The sequence below is a fragment of the Heterocephalus glaber genome, unplaced genomic scaffold (genome assembly GCF_053883595.1).
Source record: "Heterocephalus glaber isolate CG9 unplaced genomic scaffold, H.glaber_assembly_v1.0 deba00001550, whole genome shotgun sequence".
NCBI classification, from domain to species: domain Eukaryota; kingdom Metazoa; phylum Chordata; class Mammalia; order Rodentia; family Bathyergidae; genus Heterocephalus; species Heterocephalus glaber.
Window position 1 is genome coordinate 15276249 of NW_028258343.1, and position 15902 is coordinate 15292150.

At 44.5% G+C, this 15902-nt stretch overlaps 1 protein-coding gene across 5 annotated transcripts in view; it reads left to right on the top strand.

The window, feature by feature from the left end:
• The window catches only part of Arhgap18 (Rho GTPase activating protein 18), a 173027-nt gene that overhangs the window by 83364 nt on the left and 73761 nt on the right, over positions 1 to 15902 (top strand). Inside the window, exon 1 of one of the 5 annotated variants that reach the window (XM_087190279.1) lies at positions 8702 to 9092. The exons of 3 other annotated variants lie outside the window; for them this stretch is intronic. Coding sequence is in view for 1 of the 2 variants with exons in the window: in XM_004845970.3 (XP_004846027.2) it covers positions 14523 to 14563 (41 nt within the window). In the remaining variant the exon portion in view is untranslated. Of the gene's footprint in view, positions 1 to 8701; positions 9093 to 14404; positions 14564 to 15902 lie in introns of those variants that run through there. One more of the 5 variants, XM_004845970.3, reaches the window with a different exon arrangement.

Consider the following 15902-nt stretch of genomic DNA (forward strand, 5'->3'; position numbering starts at 1 on the left):
CTGTGGGTTTAGAAAAGAGATCAATGGAGAACTCCAAGTCTGTAATCAATAATGCATTTAAGTTCAAATATGTGCACAGAGATGGGAGGCAGAATTTTATTTTATGTTTTGTGTAAACATCATTCACACTGATTCCAAAGGGTCTATACATGTGGCTCCCTGGGGTTGAGTGGGGCACAGTTGAAAAGAATCCTGGCTTGAAAGTTGCTCCTCCCCAGGTGTGAGCTAGTGTTCTTGTAGTCACAAAGCCATCTTTCTCTTATCTTGCAACAGTAGAGATGTAAGGCGCAATTGGTCAAGAAAACATGGATGATACTCATACACAAGTTTTATTTGTTAACCTTTCAGTTATTGATGTGTTGCTTTCCCTTTCCTCTTCACATTAAAATTACCCCTAGCTTTGACAGTAGTCGTACTTTTGTTCACTCATTCAGGGAGAGAGGGAATGGCAAAGTTGGGAAGCAAAGATTTCTGTAAGGACAGGGATGATGATATGAGGAAGAAGTGGCTTGTGAATGGCACTGCTGAATCACTAGAGGACCGCGGGTATGTGTCTAGGGAAAGAGCCAAGGAGCCTTTTAAGGTGCTTCTGTTGTGACAGGATTTGGGGAAATAGTTTAATCATCGTGTGCCTGCCACTGAACTTTCTTTTTAAGCATCAGCATTCTAATTTAGGACATGTCCAAGGATTTGTTGAACAACACACACAAATCTCACTACGAGATGGATCTGAAATGTTTTGAAGCAGCGCCTTGTTTTTCTGGAGACAGAATCTTTTAAGTTGGCATGCTTAGCAAAAATAAGAATAGCTGGCAAAATCTAGTTGGCCCTAAACATAAACAAGTATGATTTTATGAGCAACAAAAAAAGAGTAGTGAAGATAATTTGAGTCAACAAACGTAGCTGTTCATCTAAACTTGACCTTTGGTGCAGGACTCTCACAGTCTCTCTGAATTTATAGTTTTACATCTGGCCTTGGATTTATTTTATCTCTATTCAGTGATAAAAAATTCAATGTTCCTCAATATTCTCTTTTCCTTTCTTTTTTCTTTTAATGTACAAGTAATTCTTAACTTCCTTTCAGGTAAATCATTAGTTCTTAGATAATTTTCAAGGATAATTACCTGGTAATCATAATTTTCTATGTTTAAGGGACACTCAGTTTAAGGGGCTCTTGTCCTGGAGAGGTAATGACTGCTCAGAGTCCTTCCATCTAGCTGCCACTGGATCAGAACCTAAGAGGGCCTGGTGGATATTATTCTGCGAAGTGCCTGCTGCATGCAGTTCACTTCTGAGCATTTGAAAAAGTATTGTTAGAATAGTCTGAGATTGAAGCCATGCAAAGCATAGTGTTTATATGAGGCCCCGTGGGTGGCTTGAGTCTGTTCATTCCATTTTCACCAAGGATGGAAATGGCATGGATTTGACATGAGCTCTGATCATGGGGACACTTGGGGTGCAGAGGCTTAGCCCCCCATGGGGTGGTGACACCCAGTGTGAGTGCCCAGCACACCCTTCTTAGAGTCAGTGGTGGATTTTGGATTGTTTGATGGTTTTCCAGCATATGTGGAATATTCAGTCCCATGAGCCCTGTTAATGGATTACCCATGTCGAAGGTGTAAATGGTGGTAGTTGGCTTGTTGCCTGCTCTGTAGTTCATGAGATCATTAACCTTTTCGGCGGCCCAGAAGCAGTAGTAACAGTCCTCAGCATGTTCGCCGGTTAGAAGATGTTGGCTACTTTTGCCACAGGCTTATTCCTTTCTCATCAACTACAAGAGCGGGCTTGGCCAACCATGGGCCCGCCGGGCTTTCCCACTTTTTGTACCATTTGGCAGCCTTTTCTGGAACATACCGGGGAAAAATCCAGAGCTGATACTTGATATGAGGGATGAAGTGCCAGCCTCAGTAATGCCAATCAGGCTTTTTGGGTGGATCTGTTTCATACTTTCAGCAGTATCTTAGTCCCTTTTCTCCTTACTGGGGCACAATACCTGGTACTCACAACTTGAAGGAGCAGATGCTTATTTCAGCTCACAGTTTGTAGAGGATTCAGTCCGCAGTCAGCTGGCTCCAAGGCGGGATGGCATGCCAGAGGAGAGCTGCTCATGGTATGGCAAACAGGACTCAGAGAGAGAAAGGAGGAGCCTGGGAGGGAGGTAGACTCTTCCAGGCCACACCCCAGTGACCCAGCTCTTCTGACCACCCCCCCCCACCCCCCCACCCCACCCCCCGCCCCCCGCCCCAACACATCGCCACAAGCCCCAGATCCAGGCACTTTCCACCTTTGAGCTCATGAAGCTTTGGGGGATATCTAGATATAAACCATAACAAGCAGAGAAAAGCACCACTGGCCTGGCCACTTATTGGTCAGTCTTGACATGTGATTCAGTTGCTCCTTTGGTTGTGGGTCAGAGCAGGGTGGAGTGTGGAGCTGTTGGCTAAATTCAGACTGGGAGTTGGTCCGCAGTGGTAGCACAGGTAGGCATAATGGGAACAAAAGGAGGAGAAGTGATTGGGGGAACGAGAGGAGAGGAGAACGATGAAGTCTGCTTCCAGTTCCTACTGAGATATGTACTCATGCTCTCTGCGGACCAGGAGCCCTGGCCACTTCCTGGGTTAGAGAGTAGATCCATTTATGCCAAGTAGAGGAGAGGGCAGGTGCTGGGCTCTCAGAAATGCCCCTGACAGAAACACCAGTCTTTTCAGGTGACTGTGCTTGCATGAGCTTTCCGTATCACAGCACCAAACAGTGGAAAGTTTCTTAAGGCTGCTGGCAGAACCCCCTCCATTTGCAAATGTTGGAAATGCATTCCAGGGTTGGTAGCCTGCTTAACATGCAGCTAAACACTCCACCTCTTCATTTGGGGCTGTAGGGTGCAGGGGTTAAGTCTAGCCCTCCCACACATGAGGTGACCTTCGCCACTCGTTTCCCTGTTGCTCAGGGGACAGATTGAGCTGGTGAGGTGCTCGCGAGGAGTATAAGTGTACAAATACCTGTGCAAAGGTTTAAGGGTCTTGGCAGAAGGTGAGAATATAGGAAGTGTGAGCTGCTGAGGTCATTTTAGGTTTGCCTTTTCTCTTGCTGGATTTGTGCTCTTACTAGCAATTTCGATTAAAAATTTTTAAAGGAAGTGTAGTGATGACCTCTTATGAAAATGTTGTGAACTATAAACTCAATCAGCTCCATTTAATGTGGCATGATGAGCTGCTGTTATGATCAGGGCCTCATAGTTTAACTCAGGAAATCCCTCCATGGAAGGACCTCCCTTAGTGATGTTACAGAAAAATAATTCAGAACAGTACATTTTTTTGCAATGTCCTAAAACCACAGTATTTTGAAGCTTTAACAGACATAATGCTCACATTCCCTTCTTCCTTGATTTACAATGAAGGAAATAGGCCGGAGAGCTTGAGTGACATCTCCAAGATGGAGCAATTAGTGATAGGCTCAGGCAGGCAGTCCGGACGTGTCTCTCCTCTTGAAGTCCAGGACATGGATTCCAGATCTGCGTGTGCATTCCTGCCTGGTGACACCGGTTCCAGGTGATGGTAATGATGAGAATGTCACTTACCACTTTCCATGAGGATAAAAAAAGACTTCATTGAAATTTTAGACAGATTATAAAATACCTTTGTAAGGTGTATTTCCTTAACGATGGAGAGATTAAAAGTTTGAGTAAGAATTGGGGAGAAGCTCAAAGCCCATCTGTGATGATTACCTTTAGCAAAGAGAAGTGTGTGTTTGTGTTACCCTGTGGGTGCAGAGGTTGCTCGAGGCAGTGACTTTTAAGCCTTTTTCTATTTTGCTCTTTGGTTGAGTAGATTGTTGACCATATATCCACTTGTTTTTTCTACCATTTGGATGTATTTAACATAGAGTGTAAAATAACATCGGGAGATTGGAAGCATCAGATTTTTCAAGGTTGGGGAAGCCCATTCCGTGTCTGCAGGTGTGAAAGGTGTTGGTATTCTGCACTCTTGACTGCAGTCCTTTCTATAGATTCCTTAAGAGTTAACTGAGGGCTCGTGAATTTGAAAGAAGCCAAGAGTAAAAATAAGTGCATGAAAATCATGGGATTAATCTTATGTGATCATTCAAGACACTTATCACCTAAGTAGTTGAGTGCTAAGAATTTGGGAGGAGACAGATAATTGTGAGTTTAGAGAACATGGAAGCTGTGGTGGTGCATACCTGTAACTCTTAACATTCTTGGAGGCTCAGGCAGGAGGATTACAAGTTCGAGCCCAGCTTAGGCAACTTAGTGACTTAGTGAGATCTGGCCTCAAAAATTTAAAAAAGCTCTTTAATAAAAGGGCTTGGATGTAGCTTGGTGTGAAGGTACTGGGTTCAGTAGTCAGTACCAAACGAACCAACCAAACAAGCAACCCTCTCCCCCAAATAAAGCAGTTTTAACTAACAATAGCTAAGTCTTGCAAGATAAACTTTACAAATGTATGAAATGAGTTCAGATTGAATATTATGATTTTCTTTACTTGATCCTCCCTATATAGTCATAAAATAAAGAGGAAAATGCCAATAAAACAAAATTGATTTGAACCCCAAATACACAAAAACATCTTCATTTGGAACATGAATTTGGCTATTTCATTTAAGAATGGGGGGGGCAGTTTTGTCCTAGGAAGCAAGCTGGACATGGGTTGTTGACTGCTAAAAAAAAAATCCCAGGAGACTAGGAATTGGATATTTGCATTGAATTTTCATGTATGGAAATTGTAGCAAGGAAAGCTATTTCTACTTTTAAGAACTGGATGAATGACAATATGCAGCATAGTAGTGTTATCTTTCTAAAATTTATACAAAAACGTGTTTTAAAAAGATTTTTTTCTGCTGTTTTATGAGAAAATGGTTCACCTGTGTATTTGAAAGAAACGGGGCAAAAAGTGCAGAGACCTGACTTGCAGCCTCAGTGTGGACAGCCAGTTCCACCACAAGAGACCTGGTCTGTAAAGTGAAATGACACAAACAGGTGAGCTGAAGACTTCCCTCGTCTCTGCGAATCTGTCATTGTTATTAATTTCATATGTCAGAGAGGAAGCTGGACCAGGGGCCTGAAAGCTTTATTAATGATATGACTAGGAGCCAGATTTTGAAAAAAGACATAAAACTTGATTTTTCAGGAAAGGGCATTCTGCTTAGACATAGGGCATGAACAAAGAGGTTATTGAAAGGGGCAGTCTCATAATTTACTGCCTCATTAGTACAGAGGCAGAGCTGTTTACCGGAGGTGGATGGAATTAGGGGTTGGATCAGCAGATTTGGGACAGCCACTGAAATAAATTTTTGTGCAGCTAGAACTCCGTGGAATGCAAATACAGGGTTGCTGACGCATGTGAAGTAGCAGAGGCGTGCAGAGTTATGCAGTTGAGCATGCTTCCACGCTTCTGTGATAAGGACTGAGAGCTGCAGGGGGTGGTAACCAGGACAGGGTGCGTGTGGCGGGCAGCCTTAAGGGAACGATGATGAAACAGTTATCCTGGCTTCTTAGACTGAGCGTGGGACTTGACAGAATGGGCCGGCGGGAAGCGGGTCGTGGTTCAGGAAGGGGAAGAGTGTATGAGAGATCCTGGTGCTTTGAGTTAACAAGGCTCAGTCTGTGGCCACCTTAGTGAGACCCTCGTGGAGTGGAGTGGAGTTGGCACCTACAGCGAGGGAAGAAGGTGCCAGGGATGGCGTCGGAGGGACTCAGGGCTTCAGTTTGGAGCATAAGGATTAGGAGCGTAGAGGGTGGGTGTGAAGAACCTAGAGTAGGAGCTGAGGGTGGGGAAGGAGTGTATGTGTGTGCACACGTGTGTGCATGCGCTGATTATGAGGCTGGTTTCTGAAACCAGCTGTGTCACTTCTAGTAATCTGCGTGAATGGAATCATTTAACTTCTTAGGGTTGCAGTGTTGACAAGGGTGGAAGGAGGGTGGGTCAGAGTGGGCATTAGGGGTGTTTCACACTGTCCTCCGCTTGCAGGGCAGGTTCCAGTTGTCCTTCCTGTCCTGCAGTTTGAGGACAATCCTGCCAAGCCAGGAATTATCTGGTGTCCTACATGACTTTCGAATGACTCAGTTGGCATTCCTACAGGATGCTGTATTCAAGTAAACCCGATCCCTGCTTATCCTAACTCATTTCTGTGCTGCACACCAGCTGTCCTTGTTCTGTTAGTTTTTTTTTTTTTCTTATGAGGAATGTTTTCTGGCTTTATTTTTTTCAAATCCAAACTTTCCTATTAGAAGCAGATATAAACTGTTGACTGCATCATTTACGTCTCCTGGTGTCCGAGCGTTCACTGAAATGCATATTTTACATTATCTTCCTTTGTTTCCTCCCAGTACGATAAAGGTCTCATGTATACACACAAATAACAATCTTGGATATGTTATCTGAAGTTCACTTCAGAATGGGGAAGGTGAAGGAAGATTTCTGACACTAAGGACAGTGGGTCTGTTATGGTTGAGGGCCATTTTACGAGGTGGTCTCCAGGGCTTCTAGACCAGATATCTGGCAAATCCTGCAGCCCCATGAATACAGTACTCTGAAGAAGTAGGCTTTCTGCAGTGAAGGAAAGGGTTAAAAGCTGGCAGTGTCAGGTTGGGAAGTACAGAAACCTCCACTTCTGAACGCAGGAGGTGCTGGAGCAGATGGACTCTGACTGGAGGGAGGGGGCGGGAGGGACCCTGGAGAAGAGTGGGGTCCTGCCATGCAGGTAGGGCGAGGACAGGGGTCTCCAGTTCGGCTGCCCTGAGAGGAGCAGCTGGCTGAGGGCGGGGGAGGGGAGATTGAAAGCCTCATTGAAAGTGAGGTAGATCAGACATCTGAGCTTAAATATCACATGGATTCCTTTACATGACAAACTCAAAGTATAAATAAATAGCAAAGCAAAAGATAGATAATAGGAACCATGGGGCTAGAGCTGGAGGGGAAGTAGAGAATTAAGGTGTGTTATGTACGTGTGCCAATTCTCCAAGATGTAATCATTATGTACTCCAAACGTGGACTCGTAAAAATATAAATTTTTTAAAAAAGAAAACAGGAGGTATGAACTCACACATTTTTAGCAGGATCTGCAAGGACTCTTGCAATGAACTAGGTGGTAGAAGAGAGTTCTTTGAAATAACTGGGCCACCCATAAATGGGTCCCTCTGGCCTGACCATTTATTTGCTTTGTAAATTAGAAGGTTGCACTACTATCCATCATTAATGTGAACATTCTCTTTTGAAACACAGAGAGAAAAAGTTGCCCACGATATGGGAGCTCTCCTTCCATTTTAACAAGCTCTTCGTTGCTACATCAGTTTTGAATTAGAAAATTTCTTTCCTTTCACTTGTAAGCTTACATGTATTAAAGAATATTTAAAAATACTAAATAATGCAAGTGACTGTGGGCAGCATGAAGAAGTAGGAATGTCAAAAGAATGAAATATCCATTAAGCCTACGTAGAGTTTCTTAAGTGTATTCTTTTTTCTTTAAGTTTGATTTTAGATCAGAAAAAAATTGGACTTGATATCATACATTAACACTCACTGTAGTCACATAAAATTCCTAGAGGCTATTTGGATTCAGAGGTAAGGGAAATTTCAATCAAAATTGTCCATCTTTCAGTCTAGAAAAAGATGCTTTCTATAACCTTAATTGAGAGAAAAATTAAAGTATGAAAAGAAAAAGTGAAAAGGAAAATTAATTTCTACTTGAAATGTATAACAAGAACTGGCAAAGCCAAAATTAGGTGTCATGGTAAATATATTTAGCCTAATTTTTATAATACTTTTCCACTCTAGAATATTTAGGGAATATTGAAAAGTACAAATAAACAATAAATTACTTTCAGAACCAGTGTCTAAAGATAGTTTCATTAATATTGTGGTGCATGTTACTTATTTTTCAATTGCTGTTTACAAAGCTTGTGTTAGATTTAACTCAGTGGTTGGAGCAGAGTCCAGAGATGCTAGTAGAGAGTGGAGCTCCTGCTATGTAGACTATCTCCTTGAGGCTTGAGCCTGTCACACTGTTTCGTTTTTGTATCATAGTTCTTATTGATTATCTGCCCCGGGGGGGGGGGCAGGTTTCCTCTCCCTCACATGAAATGCAGACCAGAGGTTTTTCAGCTTGTATTTTGGAATATTTGCCTCAATGTTACAGGTTAACCATTCCTAATCTAAAAACCTGCAATCCAGAATGCTCTCAAATCCAAAACTTTCTGAGCCCTTACCCATTTCAGACTTTAGATTTGCAGACTGGGGTAGTAGGCTTTTTATGTAAATTCTTTGCAGTTCTCATAACAGGCAACGTGAGCACTATTATTTCATTTTACACAAAGGGAGATGGACATTCAAAAAGGCTAGATGATTTGCCCATAGTTCTGTGTGCACCAAACCATAAGGGTGTTGGGTGTTAAGGCAGCTGCAATTCTCCCTGCAACACCGCTCTGTCACGGAAGGGATCTGCCCGTCACTGCGAACTCACTCTGTGAGTGCCTAGAAAGGTGGTGCTGGTGCATAGGAGTCCAGAGGGTGGATGGAGGGCAGCAGGGCTGGAGGTGTGGGTGAGGGAAATAGGGTGGGGCCGGGCCAGCTGGGCACTGTGCCTGGGGTCCACAGTGCTGCTGGGCCTGAGCCAGGTGCTTCTGAGAGAACAGGGAGGAGCCTGGGAGGGAGGAAGTAGCAGGCTGGGCCGCAGCTCTCAGAGTCCGGTCAGACCCAAGAGCCTGAGAGGGAAAGACCAGGCCGCACCTGTCCTCACTGCTCTTAGGGGGACAACAGGATTTACAGATAATTAGGAGAAGATGAGACATACTGAGCCCGCATATGTCTTTTACTTTTGGTGGCGGTGAATGTTTGGATAAACTCATGGTTTGAGGACTAATTGTTGAAGACACTGCCTTGACATCCTGCATTATTCCACTGTGAAGTGATAACTCTGTTCGATAAAGGGGTCATTCCCAATAAACGATGGCAGAGACATTGTGGTTGCTTTGTGTCCTGATGGGAAACAGAATTTCCTCTCCCACGACAAGGACTACTTCAACCGGAGAAGGGAATATCAACAGGACCAGATAAGTGCTCCGTGATAGTTGCAAGAGAAAGGCAGGTGATGGCGAGGGTTTAAATGTCTGTGGTGTGTCCAAGTGAGACTTGCATTTCCAGGGAGAGAGGAAGAAGAGGGTTGGGAATTGCTAGCCTCCTTCCTCGGGCTCCATTTTTGCTTCCTTTTCATAGGTGTGCGTGTCTTCCTTCCCGTCCTTGAAAAGGATGTCAGTGACACTTCCTCCTCTTGCTTTTCCTATGTTCCCTTGTTTCATCACCCTTTTTCTTGTTTTTCACCTCTTTTGCCCATGCATATTTCTGGATGCCTGGGAGCTGTCTTCCTCTTGGCCAGGTGCCCGGGGAGACATTGTCAGCCTCCCTTCTGCCCTGGGCCAGGAGCCTGTGGGACCCCCTGAGGCTTCTGACAGTTTCCCTTTGCTCTCCATGTATCTCTTGCCTCCGCCTGGCAGATCCTGACCTGAGAGTAATAGCCAATGCCCTGCCAGACTCTCTGGGTCTCAATACATGCTTCCTCAATGAGTTCCTTACTCTTGGGGAAGAAAACTCTTTCTGGAGAGGACTTCCTGTTTGAGCCCTTGTGAATATATATTTATATTTCCTTTTATGTAGGCTTGGCTGATGCCTGACTCAATATTGTAGGTTTTAAATTATTTTAAATCCCTGACTACTCTGCAGAGAGCTTTTTGTTAGAGAAAGAGGGAACCTCAGATTTATGGACCAACTAGGGATTGTAGTTCAATTCTGTCTACCCCTGAGAAGTATTGAGATATCCCTGTTCTCAAAATGTCACCATGATTTTTGGAAACATTAAGCAAAAGAACCTGCAACAGGTGGATGGTATTCTAACAGAGAGGATCCCTCTTGTTTTCCTCCTTTGGGAGGGTATGGGATTCTCTGCTTCACGGAGTAGGAGAAGAGCGTGTTTTTTTAGTTTGGGGGAAAAAAGGAGTAAAATAAGTTTTTAAATAGTCCATTATAATTTATAAGCTTTTCAGTATTGTGAAGGTTGTTGACATGGATTCGTTTCCACATTCTATGAGAGTGTGAATTTATTTTTTTTCCCAATGCAATATTTGAACATGCATTGGATGGCTCAGTATAAAAACTACACATCATGCCTGATTCAAAGGAGGAGGTGTTGAGCATTTGCAGAGAACAGGAAATAGGCTTCTAATAGGTACAGGAGAGCGAGCGGAATGGGGCTTCCTGCCAAGAAGGACTTACGATCCCATTTGTGGGATGAGGTAGGCACACATGAAATGGTTAGCGAAGCAGGCTATGTTATTTATAGCTATGCATTTGTTTTTAATCTCTACCCTATGTTTTCAAAAGGATTTGTGTCCGTCTGTATACATGTGTGCATCTACTCAGGGTGTAAATCAGTTTTAACGAGGAGCCTTGGAAGGGAGCTGGCTGAGGGAAGGAGGAAGCTGGCCCTGGAGTCAGGCTGCAAGGCTTCCTACCGGGAATCCCCGGGATTGGGGTGGGCGGTACGGAGAGGGCCAGGGGCAGCCTTAGTCAGGGAGGGGAGAGGCAGCAGGGAGCTTGTGGATGTCCCAAGGGGTCTGGTGATCCTGTGTGTCATAGTGCTCGGTTGGATGCTTGGCATTCTTTTTGCTGTCCCCATGCGACCACCCATTCTCAGAAATGCCCTACTTCCTGAGTTGTGCTGGAAGCAGAGGACCCCTCCACGGGAAGAGAGGGCAGTGTCCACTAGTGCAGACTCCAGAGGTGAGCAAGCATCCGAGCTCCCTGGCCACGGGAGGTTGGCATTTAGGGCCTAATTCCTGGCCTCCCCACATTGTGGGAGGCATCCAGTGAGCTTTGACTAAATTGCCTTCTGCTTGGTCAGTATTAATTTCTATAACTTGTTATTGAAAACCTGGATCAAAATAGATACACAGCATTTGTCACTGTCCTCTGCATCAAGAAAGTTGCACGTGTTCTATGCACAGTCTCAAGTCTCACCACAGCTCCAAAAGGGGGTGACTTTGTTAGTTCTGGGTTCCCAGGTCAAAGAGCTGAGATTCAGGAAGCTGTGTCACATAGGCAAAGTCACGGAGAACAAACAGAGCGGGTCATAAATGTCACCTTCCAGTATGTAGTGTGGAGCTCTTTATTATGAGAGGATTTTTCTGAAAACAACACAAAACTGGGCTCTTTTATAGGATTAGACAGGCAGACTGCCGTTGTTTAGAATGTGGACTTCAAGCTGGTCTTCTGAGCCTTGGTCAGCTTTGTTTTGGTGTGTTCCATGCTGATGTAAGAGAGAGTAGATACAGAGGCCCAGCGGGTGTTTAGCAGAGGGGAAGCAGGGAGTGGAGAGCAGGAGGATTGTCACATCATCAAATTCTTACAATGCCTGGAAAAGTCTGTACCCAAACGCCTGCATTGCTAACCCTGCCTTCTCCCTGCCCACGGGCCACCTTACCATCACCTTCTCTTCCCATAGGGCCAGGGATTTAGCTCAGTGGTTCCACTGCCTGCCTTGCAAGTGCAAGGACCAGAGTTCAATCCTCGGTACTGAAAAAAAAAAAAATCAACCAACCTTCTCTCGCCATCCTAGGAACTCCATCCCCATCCTCCCATCCCACCTGATTTATTTCCTGGAGCTTCCCACCACCTGACGTGCTATAAATCTTATTGTTTACTTGTTTATTTTGTGTCCTTGTCTCTCTCACCTTCGTGACAGCAGTGCCTTTGTGTAGTTTGCTGTTGAGTGCCCAGGATTTAGAATGCACTTTATACAAAACGAGTGCTCCATAAATCATTGTGAGTAAATGAATGGATGTGAAGAAACAGAGGCTCAGAGTTCTAGATACCTTACCTGAGGTCTTCTGGAAGATGATGAACCCAGGTTTCAAATTCTAGTCTTCATAACTCTTACAGCACCCCAAGTCCTATGTTTCCCCTTCCGCTCATGTCCCTCTGCCTGGGAAAATTTCTGCATTTTTACACAAGTTGAGCAAGAAGAATCTCTTCAGATTTTTCAGTTTGGAAAACAAACTTTTCTGTTTTACGGGTGAGGACCCAAGCATGGTTCATTCCTGCCGTGTTCACACCCTTCCTAATCAAGTGGGACTTGCTGGATGTAGAATTCATGTGTCCGTAATTAGGGATGGGGTTGAAATAGTGGGCTGTGGTATTTTAATGCCATCATACGAGTGGAGTGGAACAGACATGGTGACTCAGATACTGACAGGGGGAGCACAAATCCTGTTGGACTAGCGGTGAGATGGGGCCAAACTGTTCAGTAGGTGCCTCGCTCAGAGGGGCCAGCCATTGCCTGCTCACAGAAATATGTTAGAAGAGACAAATGTGGGAAAACAATCGAAGATGCTTACAGCACATTGACACGCAAACACAACACTTCCACCTGGCGGGTCTCGCCCATGGACTGCTAGTTTGCAACTGTGGAAGCCTTAGGATGTAATAAACAACCCTTTTCTTTTTCAGAAGTGTAGTCTCAGAAAGTGGGGACCTTTTGGAGAGTAGGTGTAGTGGTGTCACTTGGGCTGGTTGTTCTTTGGACTGGCCTTAGGGATCGGTGGGCTGAGCTGTCAGAGTTCACGATGGGAAAATAACGGCCTATAAAAGAGCATTACTCGCTTGCCTTGATGACCCTTGAGATTAGGTCGAAGGGTAATATGTTTTCAGTGTCTGAATGCCATTTGTCCTAATGGAGGTCACTTGTTCATGCCGTTTTCTGCCCGGAGTCAGGAGACCTCCTCAGAGATTTGACGTAGGTGTTAACCATGAGGGTGTTAACTGAGAAAATTACCCAATCTTTCTATTCTAGTATACTAACATTTCAATAACTAAGGGCCAGAGTTGGAGGCCAGGTCAAGAAAGGGTGGAGGGGCCAGGGATTCGGCGTAGTGGTTCTGCCGCTTGCCTAGCAAGCACAAAGACCCGAGTTCGATCCCTGGTACTAAAAAAAAAAAAAAAAAAAAAAAACACAAGAAAGGGCGGAGAGGATTCTGTGCAAGACTCGGACCTGGTTCTTTATCTCCCTGTCTTACAAATCTTGTGGTGGTAGAGGAAGGGATTGCAGTCGAGCCCTTGTCTTTCCTCCTTTCTGGTTTTGAGCCTACTGATAGTCACGGCACTTGCTGCCCTTCTTCTCTGACCCACCTATGAAGAATGATTGGGCTTAATGATCTCTAGAGCCATTTGGGCTCTAAAATCCATTGTAACTGCAGTTACCCATATTGAGGACAGAATTTCAACTCTTTCTGTTCTATGGCAGATAAGAGCATACGTTTGGGCTATGTGGCATAGGTCGCATCCTGCCTGTTGCATCCATGTTGATGTATGTCTCCAGGCCTCAGTTTCCTTATCTGTAAATGGGGGTAATAACTACGTCCTCATCTTACAGTCATTATTCTTGGCAAATTACCAAATACCCCTTTTGTGTAATGGAGCAGTCGGGTGACATAAATAATAAAACCTCAATTAAATGAACATTTGTCTTTGAAGTGCAGCATGAGAATTTGCTGTCTTCTCAGTAGATTTCAGGCTTTTAAATGTCTTACTCGAAATTGAAACCTGTCGGAACCAGAAGTTGGCAGGGTGAACCACGGCTGTCCCCTTCCTTGGTTCAGAGCTGCCTAGTGAGCCACTCTATTTGACCAGTGCTGATTGCTTACAGTGCAGAGACCACTCATTGCCCCCTCTAGGTGCTGACTGAACAGCTAACCTTGCTAACATGGCCGGACAGATGCACCTGAGGATCCTGCGCAGTGGTGTAGAATGGGGCTCTGTGTGCACGTGGGAGGTGTGCACGAGACCACCTGATGCCACTTCGCAGGAGCAGGAAGCAATTATGACATAAGACGCTGTGGTAGTTTTCATTGGCTAATGTGAAGGGCCTCTGTGTGGAGGAACAAAAGCACCTCTCCAAATCCACACTGGCGCATGATGTTAGGAAAGAGGATGACAGTAGGCTAATTGCACCCACTTCAGAAGGAGGGTGAGAGTGTACACGGAGTATTTGTTCTGAAGAACTGAGAAGCAGGCATCGTGCCCTGATGGGCCCGTCACACTTGGGCTGCTGTCACCACTGGAAGAAAAAGCAGCCTGTCCTTGTCTGCTCACTTTGATCTTCTGCCATATTTGTATGCATGTGTACCAGCTTCCACATAAAAGACCACTGCTTGCTGTTCCTGACTTCACTCCTGTGACCTGCAGTAAAACCATTTCAAAACGCCTCTGAGGGCTTTTGCATGGCATAGAAATTATGCACAGTGGTTTTTAATCAGTTGGCATCTACTGAGAAGCGCACAGGGGGACTGATGCTGCAGGGAACAGCAGCTTATGTGGACCTTGAGAAGGGCTCTCGCTTCCAGAGGCATTGGTATTCGGGTGTGTGAGTGTGTGCGTGCGTGCGTTGGCAACAGCAGGGAGCCATGGCAGTGTCGCCTGGGAAACAGGACACAAACGGTTGCCTGTGGACAGCGCTAAGCGGCTATGGGATTCCGAACAGAACCTCAGGAAAGTTGTTCAGTCCGGTGAGCTGGTGGGCTGGTGAAGGGTGGAAAACAGAATGGAAGCCATGGGACTTTTCCCTGTCGTTGTCTTGGGAGAGTTTGGTGGAATCAATGAGTCTCACCTGGCTGCCAACTTGGGTCTGAGACAGTCACAGCTGGGAACCTTCTTAGAAGAGAAAGTCCTGTTCTCCAGGCCCTCATGGTTCAGCTTTGGAGACCATGGTGTGCAGCGGGCCAATGATTGCCTGCGGTCAGGAGGCCCCTGGGAAGCCAGCCCAGCATCCAGACCTCTGGGCCCCTCCTCTGCTTCTATTATCTCTTTCCCAGCACTTAAACAAGTAGCACATATTTACTGACCACATCCCAGAAAAGAGAGAGTAAGTAGAGAATTTACACCTGTACACGATATATCTTGCTTCTTTTTTTACCATTCCCCCCACCTTAACCCCTCTTCCCCTCCTTATTTACAAAAGCTTTGTTTCCGGTTTTTCTTCTGATTTCCTTTTCTTCTTGTCCTTTACCCCCCCACACATGCCTTGTTCCCCTTCCCACCCATTTGAACATTTTCTTTTCATTTCCCAATTAGCTGTTATACATTTTGGTCCTTATTTTCATTTTCAGGTTCTCACACCAGAGAAACAATGGAGTATTTAAACATGTGTGTCCGATTTATCTCACTGAAGAGTATGGTCTCAAGGTGCATCCGTTTAGCTAGAAATGTCTGATTCCCTATAGTGCATGTTACCATTATTTATATCTAAAATCACCAATAAATGTTGGCTGCGAAAAGAATTTCCATTACCACAGTTGGATAGAAGGAATAATTTAAACTTTCTATAACCCAGTAGGATAACAGTGGTTGACAGTAATTAACTATTTTAAAATTTCTAATAAAGAGAATTTCAAATGCTTCAATACAGAGAAATGACGTATGTCTGAGGTGATAGACATGCCCATCACCCTCACCTGATCCTTACACGTGGCATAGATGTATTGAAATGCTACCATGCACCCCATACATATATACAATTAATTTATGTCAAGTAAAAATATATACTGATAAAACATTTCCAACACTGGAGAAAAAGAAAAGGTAGAAGGAATAAGCAAGTCACCTATAATCCTATCAAAGAAGCAGCCACTATGAATATTTTTATATTCATCTTTTTTACAAATTAGCAGGCTACGGTGTGATATTTTGCATCTCACTTTTTAATGTTTCCTTTTACTTCTGCTTCCACTCAAATCAAATTTGTTTTTGTTGTCTAGCAACCCTGAATATTAAGAAGTGGTAGCATGAGTTCCTCTTAGTCATAAGTAGAAGCTCTTTATAGCTTTCATATGGACTTGCCATGTGGCT